General features: G+C 42.5%; 1 protein-coding gene across 1 annotated transcript in view; it reads right to left on the bottom strand.

Annotated features, from left to right (window-relative positions):
* Positions 1-19211, bottom strand: part of edaradd (EDAR-associated death domain) — a 44000-nt gene that overhangs the window by 9868 nt on the left and 14921 nt on the right. Inside the window, exons 2-4 of the mRNA XM_068044157.1 lie at positions 9058-9113; positions 4622-4670; positions 2089-2168 (exon numbers count right to left, since the gene is read on the bottom strand). Coding sequence (XP_067900258.1) covers positions 2089-2168; positions 4622-4670; positions 9058-9113 — 185 coding nt within the window. The remainder of the gene's footprint in view (positions 1-2088; positions 2169-4621; positions 4671-9057; positions 9114-19211) is intronic.

Raw genomic sequence — 19211 nt, 5'->3', positions numbered from 1 at the left:
ATTCACGTCATTGCAAACAAACTGCTATCCGTTAAAAATGCAAGAGGCCCTTCCCTATTATGGCACTGGACCACTAGGGGAGTCCTCTACGGCAGTTCAGGTAAATAAAATGCATACAAGCAATTGTAGTTTAATGCAATAAGACCTTATGAAGATTCTTTATGCCTACATCAACCTATTTCAGTGGTCTGCATTTAAAGAGAAATTTCATGCAATTTCACCTCAGCCACAAGAAGTTATGACATTTTCCTTTGTTCCTTCCAAACATTGCCCCGTGCTAACAATTGACCTTATGTTATATATAAGACAGAAGTTTTGCTTTACCTTTCTGTTGCAATTGATATTTATAAAATAACTAATGTCTAAATTCATTATTCTATGATTTTTCTCTTTACCTGGTCATGCTGTAGATAGTCCTGACGTGTGGGTAGAAAACTAAAGGGTAATTTGAAATGATAAAACCACAGAATGATACAGGACAGAAACAGACTACGTGCCCCCGTGTCTTTCTCTGCATGAGCCACCTAGTTTAATCAAGTTTTCCTGTTCATTCCCCATACTCTATACAATTCATCTTTTTTAAGCAACTGTCTAAAACAAAAATACATGGACTGCTTCAACAACAGTTTGTGGCAGAGAATTTCACATTCTAACCACTCTCTCTGTAAAGACATTTTTTCTAACCTCCCTTCTAAACCTTTTTGTTATTATATTAAATCTGTGCTGTTGTTACTGTATCACCTATCAGTGGAATTAATCAGACTTGATTCACCAAGTGGCATGTTTCTCCGCTGTAATATTACACAATTCTATTTACGTTTTGAAAACTGTCCATAATCTTGAAGAACTGCATCAGTTCGACCCTTGGTTCTAGTGAAAAAGCACTAACTTCTCATATCACTCTTCATACCCAGAACCACGCACTCACAGCTCCAGGGACCCGGGTTCGATTCTGGGTACTGCCTGTGCGGAGTTTGCAAGTTCTCCCTGTGACCATGTGGGTTTTCGCCGGGTGCTCTGGTTTCCTCCCATAGTCAAAGACTTGCAGGCGATAGGTAAATTGGCCGTTGTAAATTGCCCCTAGTGTAGGTAGGGAATATGGGATTACTGTAGGGTTGGTATAAATGGGTGGTTGTTGGTCGGCACAGACTTGGTGGGCCGAAGGGCCTGTTTCAGTGCTGTATCTCTAAATAAAATAAATAAAATAAAATAGATTGCACTTTAAAAAAAATTGCTTTTATATTCTTCCTGATTTGTTAGTGGCATGCTTGGCCAGCAGAAACCAAATTCACTCATAATGCCCTAAATGCTTAAGAGTATTTTGTGCAATATCTGAAGCTCAGCTTGGCCCCAGGCCTATAGTGGAAGTTATTTACTGGAAATAGATGGGAAATATGGAAAAAAGCTATTTTTGAATAAATGGCTGCTGGTTCTGAAAAGTTTTGAACATGCTGATAAAGAATCAGAGAAAAGAAAATCTGAGAAACTGTTGGGAAGACCCAGTTGAGCTAGCTGACCTTTGAGTGTGCTTGTTATATATATCACAATAGTAGGAAGGCTTCTTGGCCAATGTTCCAACTTCAGGCTGCTACAAATTGCCTCAAGCTGGACATGTCCTTTTTTCAATCCTCTTAAAGATCAGATTCCATTTCCTTACTTAATTATTTCTCATCCAAGACAGAGGGGACAGGATTCCCATATTCCACTCAATCCATAAATTAGGAAATGCACAAAGGCAGTTCAAGGTGTTTGCTATTCAATTTTCCCTTCTCTTTTGCTATGTCACAGCACACTGAAGTACTAAAAAGCCTCTAATGTGTTGAATAAGCAATTTTAAAATTCTCATCACAAAACTGACATTGCCAACTTGCTGTTGACACTATTTTGAAGCCGCCCAATTCTTACTACCTCATGTTAGAGGCTGAAGGAGGTGGTATAGTCATGAATTGTGATTTTGGGAGGAGGGAGAGAAATTAAAAAATCTTTTCAAGATGCTTGCTAAACTGAGGACAGAATACTTTGAAACTTAATCTCTGTAAAAGCTCATAACCAAAGAAGGGAATTAGGTAGAAATAAACTCGTTCCTACCTGTCTTGTCGCCTGAAACTTTGTAGTTAAATGTTCCAGGTTAACAGTTGCTGTATCCTGTACTGGGAGATCTGAAGCACCTGTCAGCAATATCAATTGATCTTTAGTAGGTATTGATGGATGACAGTGCTCAATAACTGAAAGAACTTCAGTGGAAAGCCTTCCCCACTTCAGTTATACTACACAGGGAATGAACATTTCCTCAGAAGTGATAATGTTCTCCAGATAATATACAGAAACATCAAAATGATACCAGAAAGTGCTAGTTGATGTTTGTGAGCCACATTTTTGCATTGGTCCAATGGAGACAGCATACGGTGCAGCACTTTTGGAGCTCTAATGCACAGGATTATAGTATGAGAGTAAGCAGATAAGGCGTGGACGAAGAGATCTAAAGCACAGCAACAGGGTAGGAAATTAAAACAGTTCATCAAGATGAGAATTATTCAGGGAATGGAAAATTTCCACTTTTTGCACCCAGCTTCAACATCAAGTACTCCCAAGTGAGCTATTGCAAGTGTAAAATTGCAGCAACCTGCCTCTACCCTGGTAGAGGAGCACCCTCCCTACAATGCCAGCATGGCATTTCTATTTTTTCTTTTTACATCAGTCACCATTGTGGCCTCGCTTTCTGAGTATGATTGCCACTCAAGAAACTCAACACCATCCAGGACAAAGCAGTATGTGTGATATGCAGCCCATCCCTCACCTCAAATATCCACTACCTTTATCACTGACGCACCACGTGTTCCGTGTGTACTACCTATAGAATGCACTGCAGCAACCTGCCAAGGCTTCTTTGACAGCAACTCCCAAACCTGCAACCTACACCTCCAAGAGGAACAAGGACAGCAAGTGCATGGGAACCTCATCGTCTCCAGGTTCCTTCCAAATCACACACCATCCAGGTCTGGAGATATATCGCTATTCCTTTATTGTCACTGGGTCAAAATCCTGGAACTTCCCATCTAACAGTATTGCAAGTGTGCCTTCACCACATGGACTGTAGCAGTTCAGAAGATGGCTCACCACCTTCTCAAGGCAACCAGGGATGACCAATAATGCTGGCTTGATAAGTGATACCCACATCTCGTGAATGAATTAAAAAAAATTCCTGCTGAATTAAGGGCAGGTTGGTATTGCAGAGCAATACCTATTGAGTGTGTTGAAGTTACCACAAACAAATTTAACATTGGTCCCTAACAGCCAGCAAGGTGCATAAATACTCATGCCATTATCCTGTCTGGATTTCCAACTTGGGTCTCAGACGTAAAAGGGCAGTTGCCACTAGAACTGGAATAATAAACTAACATGTCCTGGGCCCTGCCCTAGAACAAACATCAGTCATGGCTCAGGTGGCAGCACTCGTCAGTTCAAGTCGTATTCCAGACACTTGAGTACAAAAATATAGTCTGATACTCCAGTGCAGCACTGAGAAAGTTGGCTTTTGGATGAGATATTAAATTGAGGCTCCGTCTACTCTCTCAGATGGACACAAAAGATCCCATGGCATGATTTCAAAGAAGAGCAGGGGACTTATCCCTCGACTAACTAAAACAGATTATCTGGCCATTATCACATTGCTGTTTGTGGGAGCTTGCTGTGTGTAAATTGGCTGCTGCATTTCCTATAACTATAGTGACTATACTTCAAAAGTACTTCATTAGCTGTAAAGCACATTGGGAGGTCCTGAGGTCATGAAAGGTGCAATATAACTAAGGCTTTTCTTTCAAATTAGTCCTCTAGAATTTCTTTAGTTAAGCTCAAGATTTAACTTACACGTCCAACATCAAGGTGTTCATTTATTTAACAGAAAAAGCACCACAATGCCTGCACTTCTAAGTCTGTGGGGCAAGTGCACAGGCTGGCTCTCCCAATGAAGAAATAAAATTTAAATCTGCTCCATGTTATCAGGGCAAAGCAGGGAACAGAGATCGCATATCTCCTCAAAGGAAGGGAAGGAGAAAACTTTAGAAGTCATCACCCTCGGTCATTCTTGCACATTTATTCAGAGTTAGCCCAAGTATGCACCATGAAAGAAGCTCACTCTGTCCAGAGAGCCACAATGATAGAAAGCCTGGAAACACTAGAGTTGAAATCTATGCATGGTTATTAATCAGCTCATTACTGCATTCTTATGAAATTGCTTTGCCCCCTACCTTAAGAAAGGCACTGACCCGTTTGTTTTGAATTTGAGATTGCCAATTTATTTTCAATAGGTTAATGCCTTTATTAAAACAGTAGCTAACAGAGTTTTGTCAATGCCTTTATTACTAATATCACAGCAAATATTCAAGATCAACAATGTAAAAGCACTTAATCTGCTTCATTCTTGGTGCCAAATTTTCTACTGGCATCAAGTCCAACATTGCTGCTGATGTAAAGTAACGATATTGTACATGCTGACCTTCATACAAAAAATGGCAGCTTTCATTCCAAGTAATAGCACAATGCATGACGCATTACAGCTGTCTCAATTTTAAGTTAGTTGAAAATTCTGTTCAGTGGATATTCTAGGGTCAAAAATTAATACCTTTACTGGAAACACTGTGATCTGTAGCTTGAATAGGATATTTTTCAATCTGTGGAAGCAGAAAGATCAAAGTATTAATTCAAACATACAGACATTGTTAATAATAGTGAAGGTCTTTTATGTACAAACTCTGGGAGGAAAAAGAAACACTCAGGATTTTGTTTGCAGCAGAAGCAAATAAAATCATGTAACGGTGGTTAAGGGTTCCATCATAAAAATGGTGGTTGTACTCTTGCCATCACACTGCATTTAAGCAATGTTGAAGTGGCAAGGATTGAGCTACGAGGATAAATTTCCTCCACGAAGACAATCGTGGCAGTGGATGGGAAACAAAATGTGAATTTTCCCAATCTCACCTCCTCCTGTGATAAATCATTAGTCTGCTGCTAATAGATTTTATTTTGAGAGAATATAATGTAAAGAGAACTAAATTCTGCATATATGCAATTTGACCACATGTACTTACCACAAGATTGTATTCTGTTTCGACGAAAAGGTGGCAGTCATAGGTTTTAGCATTTCAATTTCAAAAGTATTCAGGTTAGCTTTTCAAAGCTCGCTGAGCGCGGGAACAGAGGTGACGATTTGAAGATCGCGTTCACGAAGGTCAGCGCTGGGACCCACCGCCTTCGGAACATGACGCCATTTTTAAAAAGGGCACTGGCAGCGAGGGAAAGGGTTGGGCGCACCCCCCCAATTAATTGCCTGTTAAGCTCATTGAAGAGCTCATTAACAGGCTTGTCAGTATCAGTTCACAATTTACCAGGAAAGACACCACAGGGGGAATATGACAGAGTTGTGAAGACATGAACAGTGTGGAGGGCTATGGGAAGGGCTGATTGAAATAAAGCAGAGACAGCAAATAAAGCTCAGCTGCTTTAGATGTGCCTCAGTGTAGATACTGCTGCAGCTGGAAGAGTTGAATTTCTCATTGGTAAGTGGCAGGAAACTGGAGAGGGACGTGAGACCGCTGGCATCGCAGGGGCAGCTGGGGTTGTCAGGGAAAACCTGGTGAACATACAAAGCCCAGCTGGGGAGTTCAGATTGGAACAGGCTACTCTGATATTGGATAGTGCAGCCAGGAAGAGCTGTGGCAGATGCAGCTTCCTGGACAACAGGAGGCCAGAGGAGCTCAACGGCGGGGCTTGCGGGGGGCTGTAAGTGGACAAAGGCAATAACCCAAGACATCGGGTGTACAGCCCGAAGGTTAGCTACCTGTAAATAACAGAGCGCGAGTGCCCTAGGAGGTTACGCCTATCCAGGCAGATGGACTCTGTCCTGTGTGCTCTGATCCATAACAGCCTCAGGCCTCACAGGCCCCAGGGCAGTTCCCTACCTACAGACGTCAAGGTCTCCATCGCCCTGCACTCCTATGCAACTGGGTCATTCCCGGGATCAGCTATGGACCTAGGTGGCATCTCATTACGCCATCAGGAGGGCAGGGACTACACCTACTTTGACACAGAAGGGCCTGTGCTGGCATACAGGACACTGGGTTCAGCCTCCATCGTTGCATTCCCCCAGCGATCCCAGAGCATCATTGCTTACGCCCAAGTGGCCACAAAGACACATAGCGACTGGCCAGTGAGATCCATCAACAGGAAGGGTTTCCACTCCCTCAACATCCAACTGGTGCACAACCACTGAAGAGCTTCCTCTATGTGTGCACTCATTTTCCTGGCAGCTGCTAGGACTCCTTCATTCTCTGCCAGTCCAGGCTGCCTCGGTCCTTCACTCCATCCCCCCATAGTGCATGGCCTGCTCCAAGGGGACAAGGGAAATCCCTTCAAGAGATGGCTACTGACCCCTCCACAGGAGCCCCAGACAAAGGCATAGAGGTGAAAGAACCAATGCCACCTGCTCAGCAGGTGCCTGGATCAGTCAGATGGCACCAATACCCTCCTGAAAGGATCTCGGTCATTGTGGTGGCCTGCCGTGCTCTCCATAACATGGTCCTCCAGAGAGGTGTGGACCTTGAGGACAGTGAGAGACCTTATCAGGGTGGAGCTGGAGGTAAGAGGAGGAGGAAGAGCGGCTGAGGGGGCAATAACACTGAACAGAGAGGTGACCCTGCTGCATGACAAGGTGGCCTCCTCCTGCCACCCCCCTCCGGGAAGGGACCCTCCCTCCTCTCCCCCATTGCCTCCAGCATGACATCCAAGTGGGCATCGATGAAGCGAGGGTCTGCCCTGCCCTTAGTGCCAGGCCTCCAGCTTCCCATACCATCTCACTTCCCTCCGGTGCTGTGGATGGCAAATTTCTCCCTCAGGACAATCAGCAGCCTCACTGATGGCTGCCATGGAAGTTACATGAGCCTCACATTTGATTTAAAGTATTGAAAATGGCAATAGGTTCAGAGGACAGGAAACCCGTCTCCATACCAATTAAGGGCTTTCCCATTTGAAAATTGCAATCTGAATCAACTTCCCAGAGGAGGCAGGTTTCAGACCCAAAACCAAACCTGTCTCCATCATGTAAATCCAGCTAAAGGCCTACTCGGGTATACAATTTAAACCAACCCGGGCCCGACCTGATCACACGTAACCCGAACCGGGCCCGAGTCCTTTGGTTTTGTCCTGCGTCTGACCCGATCCGACTCGGCTACTGGAAATTAATGACGTTTACTCTTACTTCCTTTTCCCTCCCTGACCAAAAGGCAGCACTGCCACTGTGTCCGACCCAGACCAACCCAACCCGAGCCTGAATGCCGGACCTGGAAGAGCGACTCGGCCTGAACCCGACACATGTCGTTGGGTTCGGGTGGGGTAGCCATGCTCTAAATCCAGCCCTTCAACTTTTGCATCGCCCATATTCTTAAAACTACAAGCTTGTGCTGCAACATGAGCACAGTGGTCCAGGCAATAAATCTGCAGCATAGCCATTTGGTGGAAGCTGGTGGAATAATATAGTCAGTCAGAAACTGCCTAAAATTAGAGAGTAAAGAGTACTGATATTATCTTTTATGCAGTCATGAAGAACTTGCATGTGCATAGTGTCTTTCATATCCTCAAGTTGTCCCAAAGCATTCCACAACCAATAGATTACTTTTGAAATGGTCACTATTGTTTTGAAGCAAATGTGGCAACCAAATTGCAAACAGCAAAGTTCTAACCAATACAGGTTCAACCCCTCCACTCACACCCCTTAATTCCTGTGTTAAACTGTGTTGCTGTAAAACAGAAACTTCCCATAGGAAATGGAGGGGAAAAACCATGGGCAGTACAGTCATGTGGCTATTGTTGCACAAATTCTCAGAATAAGCTGAACACACTTTTGGCAAAAGCTAGGCACAGTAATACCTGCACGAGGAGAAAAAGGGGAAAGTAGGAGAGATCCCAACTTTGTTAAAAGGAGAAAAAGCAATGATACCTAACAGTGGTTTGTTATTGCCTTATGACTTGTAATATACCAAGCATCAAGACCGGCTTGGTGTCACATTTGACCCCAAGATGAGCTTCCGACCTCATATTCACGCCATCACTAAGACAACCTATTTCCACCTCCCTAATATCGCCTGACTTCACCCCTGTCTCAGCTTATCTGCTCCGGAAACCCTCATTAATTTCTTTGTTACCTCTAGACCTGGCTATTCCAACGCACTCTTAGCTGCTCTCAAACTTTCTACCTTCTGTAAATTTGAAGTCATCCAAAATTCGCACCAAATCCCATTCCCTAATCACCCCTGTGCTCACTGACTTTCATTGTCTCCCGGTCAAGCAACATCTTGATTTTAAAATTCTCATCCTTGTTTTCAAATTCCTCCGTGACCTCGCCCCTCCCCATCTCTGTAATCTCCTCCAGCCCCACAACCGTCCAAGATATCAGCGTTCCTCTAATTCTGGCCTCTTGAGCATCCCTGATCTTAATCGCTCCACAAATGGCAGCTGTGCCTTCAGTTGCCTAGGCCCCAAGCTCTGGAACACCGTTCCTACACTTCCCACCTCTCTACCTCACTTTCCTCCTTTAAGACACTCCCTAAATTTCCTGCTTGCACCAAGCTTTTGCTCATCTAACCCAATATCTCCTTACATGGCTTGGTGTCATAATTTGTTTAATAACTCTCCCGTAAAGGGCATTTTAGTATGTTAAAAGATGCTATATAAATACAAGTTGTTGTTGTATTTTAATAAACAGAATGTTGCACCATTGATTTTAACTAATGAGAATGTTCACTGGTGGAAAAAAGGTAGAAATATACTATTCATACTATTGCTTCACACTTGTAAATGCGCATCTGAAATAAATTATCACTGCCCAAATGACCTAGAAGCAAATTTTATTTGTTTCGAAGTGGCATGTCATGTTTGCTGCAAAAATTAAGGAAGTTAAGGATTCAACACCAGAGCAAGTAAATGAAATAAGCAGAACCACCATGATTTATATACTATACTCACGCAAGCCCTTGAAACAGTTTACAAAGTGCATGTTAGTCATACCGTTTCTAGAGGAACACTCGGATCTGTATCCTCAACTGGGACTCTGGCAACTTCTTCTGTTAAAATCAGAAACACAACAAATAGTTCATCAAAAAAATGAATAACTTACACAATATTACACAAAATGAGATGCCATAATTGCGAAATTGTAATAAAATAAACACATACAATTTATAACACTCCCTCAATGTTGGGATTCAGCTTGTTATTAATCTCACCCACAGTCACAGGAGGTGGTAAGGGGAGCCAAGGACCTTCTACACAAGTAGAAAAAGAAGATCCAAGAGAATGGGCCCCCAGTTTCTATTGCCTACTATTGCAGTAACATTGGTGGAGATGTGAAAGCAGGCCATCCAGCTGGCCTGGACTGGCCCATGGTGCAGGAAGCACTGGAAGAAGATAGAAATTAAAAATATACACAACAGAATTTTCATGGATAACTGTGAGATCATCGCACTTTAGATCCAAGAAAGATAGTATTTTCTAAATGGTGAGAAGCTAGGAACGATGGAGGAGTAGAGAGATTTAGGGGGTCCAACTACAGAAATCAATAAAAGCTAGTGGAGGGACACAAAACTAAGATTTAAGGCTTAAGTTTGTTTTACTCATTTAAAATAAAGTTGCACAGAGCCTCTTTTAGGTATAACTGAGCCAATGTCCACGAAACAAATGCAAATATCTTTTTGCTGCTTGACCTGAAGGTCTTTTTCTGCGTTGCTTCATTTTAACATAAGAATTTTGCAGCTCATCATATATAAAGGGAAGGATGATTAATGTTTGCCCCAGGGTGTTTCTGATGGTTTGATGCTTCCATTTCTCTGAAAATAGAGGTTTGATAAAATGTGTGAAACTGTTCCACAGAATTATTTTATAAATTTTCTTCATGATTGATGTTGTGCTGTGCTGTCAGTTAGAATAAGGAATTAAACCTTCAGGGCAAGACATTTGAGAATGCAGTGAGTACTGTGCTTACAACGTTACGAAAATTGCACCTACCAGCCACAATGTTATATGGGATTCAAACACCTGCGTACAGCACCCAAGTACAAGTATGCATCCCGTAAAAGTGCCTGAATTATTAGAAAGTTTTGGCTTATTGAGAAGTGTAGCTGTCAGCCATCTCTGAACAGTTAAGCAGATGAAACAAAAATAAAAAACAAGAAAGCAGAAAGTAGGAACAGGAAATATAGGGTCAGTATCTAAAAAGGAAGATTATCTTTGGAAGGACTCATCGGAACGGTTACACCAGACCAGCCTTTGTACTGCTCTTGGACTCCACCTTCCTCCCACACTCCCCCGGCCTCTTGCCTTTCCAATAAGAACTCCAGCTATAACAGTAATCGTCCAATAATTCAGTCACTTTTACAGGATGCATACTTGTGCTCAGATGTTGCACACAGGTGTCTGAATCCTCTCCAATATTATGTCTGATTAGGTGTTATTTTTGTAATGATACAGTTGTCTTATTCATGGTAAACAATCTTCCTTCGAACTTATTGTTGTCTTAATTTTGACCTGGACATAATCATAATACTTGCTAACACTGGTGTGTTAGAAGAGTCCTTTAAATGGGAAGAGACTCCTCTTATTTTCTGTTGTGGGCTAATAGTGGAGAACAATAAACCACTATCTTCCAAATTGCCACTGGATTGGATCATGTTCCTGGATCATTCCCCAACCCCTCACCACCCATTTCTACCTTAGAACCATAGAATGACACAGCTCAGCAGGAGGCCATTCTATAGGCTCTTCGGTACAGCTATCCAATTAACCTCACTCCCCTGCTCTTTCCCCATAGCCCTGTAATTGTTTTCACTTTATGTATTTATCCAATTCTCTTTTGAATGTTACCATTGAATCTACTTCCACCACCCTCTCAGGCAGTTCAATCCAGACCATAACTCACTGTGCAAATAAACATTTCATTATGTCACCTCTGGTTTTATTGTCAGGCACCTTAAATCTGTGACCTCTGTTTACCAATTCTTCTGCCACTGGAAACAGTTTCTCCTTACTTAATCTGTCAAAACCATTCATGATTTTGAACACCTCTATCAAAACTCCTCTTCATCCTCTCTGCTCTAAGGAGAACAACCCCAGCTCCTCCAGTCTCGCCACATAACTGCAGTCCCTCATAGCTGGTATCATTGCAGTAAATCTTTTCTACACCCTCTCAGAGGCCATGATATTCTTCTGAAAATTGAACACAATATTCCAGCTGATGCCTAACCAGTGGTTTCTCAAGGTTTGGCATAACCTCCTTCATTTTGTACTCTATTAATAAAGCTCAGGATCCCATATGCTTATTTTCAAGATGCATAAGTAGAATTGTCTAGTTCTGATGAAATCTCTTTTTTTAATTTCATATGTTGACTATCCTGCAGTCCTGGCTACTCAGTTGACAGAGTTTAAGGCCTAGCTTTTCTTTGGCTTGTTGTAAACATGATGGAACAGGTCAAGCACCTGCCCACATGATCCCACTAGTACCTGATTGCGCTTTCTGAAGAGCACCCTCAACGAATTAAAGGTACAAGAGATGGGAGGCAAGATGAGAGGACAAAGTTATGATGATAAATAGAAAGCTGATGGCATATATTATAGTTTTAACTTATACGAATGTCTTTTCCTTTGGATTTACTGCAAGTAGACAGTCAGACTAATACATGAGGAGGATCTGCCGACTGAGGCACTGTGGGTTGAGGTCAGGAACAGGAAAGGAGCAGTCACCTTGATGGGAGTTTTCTATCGGCCCCCCAATAGCAGCAGGGAGGTGGAAGAGCAGATTGGGAAACAGATTTTGGAAAGGAGCAGAAGTCACAGGGTAGTAATTATGGGGGATTTCAACTTCCCAAATATTGATTGGCAACTCTTTAGATCGAATAGTTTGGATGGGGTAGTGTTTGTGCAGTATGTCCAGGAAGCTTTTCTGACTCAGTATGTAGACTGCCCGACCAGAGGGGAGGCAATATTGGATTTGGTACTAGGTAATGAACCAGGGCAAGTGATAGAGCTGTTGGTGGGCGAGCACTTTGGAGATAGTGATCACAATTCTGTAGCATTCACTGTGGTAATGGAGAGGGATAGGTATGTGCAACAGGGCAAGGTTTACAATTGGGGGAAGGGTAGATATGATGCTGTCAGGCAGGAACTGAGGAGCATAAGTTGGGAGCATATGCTGGCAGGGAAGGGCACGGTCGAAATGTGGAACTTTTTCAAGGAGCAGATAGTAGGGGCCATTGATAAGCATGTCCCTGTCAGACAGGGAAGGGATGGTCATGTGAGGGAACCGTGGTTGACAAGAGAGGTTGAGAGTCTTGTTAGGAAGAAGAAGGATGCGTATATAAGGTTGAGGAAAAAGGGCACAGGCATAGCTCTGGAGGGATACAAGATGGCCAGGAAGGATCTGAAGAAAGGGATTAGGAGAGCTAAGAGAGGGCATGAAAAATGCTTGGCGGGTAGGATAAAAGAAAACCCCAAGGCCTTTTACGCGTATGTCAGAAATATGAGGATGACTAGGGGGACCGTAGGTCCGGTCAAGGACAATAGCGGGAGACTGTGTGTTGAGCCGGAAGAGATAAGTGAGGTTTTGAATGAGTACTTCTCTTCGGTATTTACGAATGAGAAGGGGTGTATTACTGAAGAGGACGGTGTGAAACAGACTGGTAAGCTCGAGGAAGTGCTCGTTAGGAGGGAAGATGTGTTGGGGTTTTTGAATAACTTGAAGATAGACAAGTCTCCCGGGCCTGACGGGGTATATCCAAGGATGTTATGGGAAGCAAGGGATGAAATTGCAGAGCCGCTGGCAATGATCTTTTCATCTTCTCTGTTGACGGGGGTGGTACCAGGTGATTGGAGGGTGGCAAATGTTGTGCCCCTGTTCAAGAAAGGGAATAGGAACAACCCTGGGAATTACAGGCCAGTTAGTCTTACTTCGGTGGTAGGCAAGTTGATGGAAAAGGTGCTGAGGGATAGGATTTCTGAGCATCTGGAAAGACACTGCTTGATTCGGGACAGTCAGCACGGTTTTGTGAGGGGTAGGTCTTGCCTCACAAGCCTGATTGAATTCTTTGAGCAGGTGACCAAGCAAGTGGATGAGGGTAAACCAGTGGATGTGGTGTACATGGATTTTAGTAAGGCATTTGATAAGGTCCCCCATGGTAGACTTATGGAGAAAGTCAGGAGGCATGGGATAGTGGGGAATGTGGCCAGTTGGATTAAGAATTGGCTAACTGATAGAAGGCAGAGAGTGGTCTTAGATGGTAAATACTCAGCCTGGAGCCCAGTTACCAGTGGCGTGCCACAGGGATCAGTTCTGGGTCCTCTCATGTTTGTGATTTTTATTAACGACTTGGATGAGGAAGTCGAAGGGTGGGTCAGTAAATTTGCAGATGATACAAAGGTTGGTGGAGTTGTGGATACCGAGGAGGGCTATTGTCGTCTGCAAAGGGACTTGGATAGGTTGCAGTGCTGGGCTGAAAAGTGGCAGATGGAGTTTAACCCTGAAAAGTGTGAGGTCGTCCATTTTGGAAGGACAAACACGAATGCAAAATACTGGGTTAACGGTAGGGTTCTTGGGCATGTGGAGGGGCAGAGAGACCTTGGGGTCTATGTGCATAGATCGTTGAAAGTTGCAACTCAAGTGGATAGGGCTGTGAAGAAGGCATATGGGGTGTTAGCGTTCATTAGCAGAGGGATTGAATTTAAGAGCCGTGAGGTGATGATGCAGCTGTACAGGACCTTGGTAAGGCCTCATTTGGAGTACTGTGTGCAGTTCTGGTCGCCTCATTTTAGGAAGGATGTGGAAGCCTTGGAGAGGGTGCAGAGGAGATTTACCAGGATGTTGCCTGGAATGGAGAATAAGTCTTACGAGGAAAGGCTGAACATTCTAGGCCTCTTCTCATTAGAACGGAGAAGGATGAGGGGTGACATGATAGAGGTTTATAAGATGATCAGGGGAATAGATAGGGTAGACAGTCAGAAACTTTTTCCCCGGGTGGAGCAAAGCGTTACAAGGGGTCATAAATTTAAGGTGAAGGGTGGGAGATATAAGGGGGATGTCAGGGGAAGGTTCTTTACCCAGAGAGTGGTCGGGGCATGGAATGCCTTGCCTGGGGAAGTTGTTGAGTCAGAAACTTTAGGGACTTTCAAACGGCTTTTAGATAGGTATATGGATAAAGGAGAATGATGGGGTATAGATTAAATTGTCCTTGACAGAGGACAAAGGATCGGCACAACATCGTGGGCCGAAGGGCCTGTTCTGTGCTGTATTTTTCTATGTTTTTTTTTTCTATGACAGAATAACTCAGTGCCCAATTTTGGTCTATTAGATTAGAGTCAGAAAGGTACTAATACACTAACTTGCTTTGTTCAAGTTGGACAGTCAATTGTTTCTGTCTTTTCAACTAGGTGACAAATAAACTTGTATCAAACACCTATTAATTGGACAGAAGAGAAATACTGCAGATACTGGAAATCTGAAAAATAAACAGGAAATGCTGGAAACATTCAACAAACCAGACAGTATCTGTGGAGAGAGAAACAGTGTTAAAGTTAATCAGATTAACCCTATTAATTGGAATCTGATGACATTCCAGGGGTTAGTCCTACCAGCTACTGACATTTCCATCTAAATGATAATTGAGGAAATTATGGGTATTGTGTGTAGCCATTTTAAGAAGAAGCCGATACAATAAGGTGCATCGGATCCTTCACATGTCAGACTTAGTTATGATTTTTGATTAGATGATTGAACCAAAATGGCCTAACCTATGCAGATTGTGGTAGAAACTCCTCGCTGCATGTACTGGATAGTATGATTTAATGTTTGTGCAATTTCCTGTCTTTGCAGAAGATGAACTAAAAGCCCTCTAGTGGAAGGCATGATTATAAACCAATAATCTGGTTTATTTTTCATGAAATTTATGAATAAACAGAATACAAGTAGACAGTCAGACTAATACATGACAGAATAACTCAGTGCCCAATTTTTGTCTATTGGATGAGAGTCAGAAAGGTACTAATACACTATTTGCTTCTATCATAAAATAATAATACACAGCTCTGCCACTACTCTAGGCCATACTCCCTTACAAACTAAGCTAGGTGCTGCTGACTTGAAGGTACAAGCAAAATGGGCTGACTCTGGCATTCTGGAGCTTGTGTGCATATTTCTAAACATCTCAGACTCTCACTGCCAAGAGATCGCTCTCTCTCTGCTGTGTCTCAGACTGACTCTCAGAAGAGAGTGAAACAGAAACTTTCCTCTGATCCTTCCACAACCATTCTTTTTTGTTCATTCATGGGATGTGGGTGTCACTGGCAAGGCTAGCATTTATTGCCCATCTCTAACTGCCCTAGAGAAAGTGTTGATGAGTCACCTTCTTGAACCACTGCAGTCCATATGCTGTAGTACACTCACAGTACTGTTAGGGAGATTGTGTCATTGTCAAATTGCCAAGTTACCAGATTGAATGAAAAGCTGCTGCCTTGATATGGAAGCTTACAGCATGTCTGTTCAGCTAGACCCTCTGCAAGCTGTATCGACTTCTATCATAATGGCAAGTATACATCAGACATTAGCTCACTGTTACAAAACGAATGTAACATGCAACAATAAACCGACGTCTATGATAACTGGACTATTTGATACTTCACATCAAGAACCATCTTAATCACACTCTAAATGGCATGTATATCTTTGGGAGTTAATCCTATATAAACTGAATCTAAACTCACAACAGGATCACAAAATTAAAATGAAGTCTCTTACAGGCCATAGTGGTATGTCCCAAAATGTTACAAAGTTGTTAGGTTTTTAGAAATCAGGCAAATGGCAAGACTGATTATTCCAGAAAATAACTAAGGATTGAGGGCCTCCTTGGGCTTGCCTAATGTCCTGTAAGAGGTTAGAAGGGAACTTTTGCTTAGAATTCCAGAAGTGAATAGTTTTTTTGTCTCTCACAAGAGGTGGAGAGAGAGCGAGAGAGAGCTGCTAAGTGGGGTATGAGACCTGCAAAATAAAATGTGAATACATATGGACCTAACGGCCTTTTCTTGTCTTAGGTACATAACAAGAATAAGAAAAAATGAACTTAAACAAAAAAAGTTTCAAAATACAACATTCCAATGAGAGAAAACCTTTGGCCAAAGAACTTCTGATTTATATGATGCAACCAGTAGATTTATATATAGTGTACAAATTTGGAGATTTTATACGTAGAAATGTAAAACTCTTTCTAGGCAAAACATAATTAAAAGGAAGTGCAATTCTCCACTTAACCATGTTGCAGGATTCTTTTGAAAAAAAAAACTATCACCAGATATGGGCAATGCTGGCAAGGTCATATTTATTGCCCATCCTATTTGATCTAAGAAGATGGTGGTGGTACTTCCTCTTGAGCCACTGCAATCCTTCTGGTGATGGTGCTCTCACAATGGTGAAGGACAGGAAACTCCAGGATTTTGACCCAATGATGAAGGATTAACAATATTTGTCCACATCAGGGTGGCACATGGCTTGAAGGCAATGGAGTCCTGATGATCTTGCTCCTCTTGTCCTTCTTGGTGGTAGAGGTCACAGGCCTAGGAGCTTTTGAAGTAAACTTGGTGACTTTCTGCAGTGCATTCTATAAATAATACACGCTGCAGTCACAGTGCACTGTTGGTAGAGGGCATGGCTAGAGTTGAATGGCGGGGAGCCGATCAAGTGGATTACTCTACTGCTAGTACTCTACGCTACTTACGAGGGTGATGGAGGCAGAGACAAGCAATCAATGATTTCAAAAGGAAACTGAATGGACATTTGAAGGAAACAAACTTCCAGGGCTACAGGGATAGAGGGAGAGAATGGGACTGACTGGATTATTCTATGGAGAGTTGGCATGGACTCAATGGGCTGAATGGCCTCCTTCTGTGCCATTAATGACTATATGACTGTACTATATGACTCTGTCCTGGATGTTGTCGAGCTTTGAGTGTTGTGAAGCTGCACTCATCTAGGTCAGTGGTGATTGTTCCATTACACTCTTAACTTGAGCCTTGTAGATGATGTAAAGACTTTGAGAGGTCAGGAGGTGCATCACTCATCCCCGAATACCCAGTTTCCACCCTGATTCTTGTAGACATGGCTGGCAGTTGTTTGTCATTCTGCCATTCACACCTCCTCTAGCCACGTTTTAAGTTTCTTTACTTGTCCCGTTACCACTCCCTTTGGCCTTGCACCACCAACCCTTTTGCAATTCTCCTGCCTTCCACCCTATCACAGATCTTCCCTTTTGTTCTTTTTTCCCACCCTCCCCCCCTTTCACTTGCTTAAAACCTACTACACCTCTAACTTTCCCCAGTTCTGATGAAAGGTCATCGACCTGAAAAGTTAACTCTGTTTCTCTCTCCACTGATGCTGCCTGACCTGCTAAGTATTTCCAGCATTTTCTATTTTTATCTCTCTGTTCCTGCACCCCCTATAGAACTGTACTCTTTATTTTATATTGTCTCTCCTTGTTCATCCTACCAAAATATATCACTTCACACCTCTCTGCATTAAATTTCATCTGCCATGTGTTTACCCGTTCCACCAGCCAACGTCCTCGAAGTTTATCACTACCTCTTCATAGTTCAATATACTTCCAAGTTTTGTGTCATCATTTGAAATTGTGCCCTGTACACTTGTCTAGGTCATTAACATATATCAAGAAAAGCAGTGGTCCTAGTACCGACCCCTCAAGAGCCCCACTGCATACCTTCCGCCAGTCCGAAAAACAACCATTTGCCACTACTCTTTGTTTTCTGTCACTCAGCCAACTTCGTACCCATGCTGCCATAGAGATATTAATTATACTGCTATCACCACCCCTCCCTGCCCCCCACCCGCCTTCTCCTTTCCTGACTCAAGTGACTGATTGTGTGTGCTTTCTGGCATTTCTATATTGAAAGCATTACATAAATGTAACTTCTTGTTTCCTTGCCTTAGTTTCTTAAACTGTCATTTCTCTATCTATTTCACGTTTACAGTCTTAACCAAACCTTTGAGAGAAGAGTTTGTATCTATTTAGATGCTTTAAAATGGAGAGCAAACAAAAGTTAAAGAAATGGCTAGACAATTTCCACTAAGCAGGTCATATTGAGTTCATATTATGAACTTCTGGATGAAGGGGTAAGGGGAGAGGAAAAATGTACCAATCTGTAATTCACAAGCAGGATGTATACTAGTCAGCCCAATATAGCTTTGGCTGGATATACATTACACACTTGTACTTAATTGCTTCTTCTACTCCTCCTCCTTCTTTTCATGTCTTGTCCATGCCCCCACAAATCTGTAAACTAGCGCTATCAAGACAAGTAAGGTTTAATCTCAAGGCATAAATCCTGGGATAAACAGATAATAATGCCTGACCAGTCCACATCATACTTCTCCTTTTCATCCCAAGGTAGGTGAAATAGCTCAATACTCATGTACAAGAATCTTACTGATATTAGGTCACCCTTCTGTGCCACATCTAGATAAGAACATGAGCGAATTCCATCAATGTCCATTCTTTGGATGAGATATTAAATTGTTCCCGTAGGCCATGTGGACATTAAAGATCTCATGGTACTATTCAAGGAGCAGAGATTGCCCCCAACGTCCTGAGCAAAATTCTTCTCTTAACTGTCACCAAAAACAAATTAACTAGTCAATTAAGTCATTGTTATTTGTGATACATTGCTGGCTTTAACTTTAATTTGGTCAATAATCCCTACTTATTAATGGCTACTGCTGTAAATGATGGTTTTTTATAAATGTGCATTTTCTTGGTCTTCAATGTAATGTTGACAAGTTTGTTTTGTGCAACAGTAGGACTGTGTTTAAACTTTTTCTTTTTTCTCTTTCATTAATCCTCCCAGAATGCTTGTCCTCCTCTGTGAAGCTCGTGGGATGCTTTTTATGCTAAGGCATAAGTTTTTTGTTGTTGCTGTAGTTGTTGTTAGGAGGATGGCAAGAGATTACAAGAAATCAGTGCTGTTCAGTCACTTTCACTGTAAATTTAATGTGTTTTCTGGTGCATTTTTTCTTACCAAGCTTGTCCTTTACCCTCCTATAGGTGTTAAGATTAGAGATACAACACTGAAACAGGCCCTTCGGCCCACCGAATCTGTGCCGACCATCAACCACCCAT

Source organism: Heterodontus francisci, chromosome 13, assembly GCF_036365525.1.
Source record: "Heterodontus francisci isolate sHetFra1 chromosome 13, sHetFra1.hap1, whole genome shotgun sequence".
Taxonomy (NCBI): Eukaryota; Metazoa; Chordata; class Chondrichthyes; order Heterodontiformes; family Heterodontidae; genus Heterodontus; species Heterodontus francisci.
This window is presented reverse-complemented; position numbering and strand designations above follow the sequence as displayed.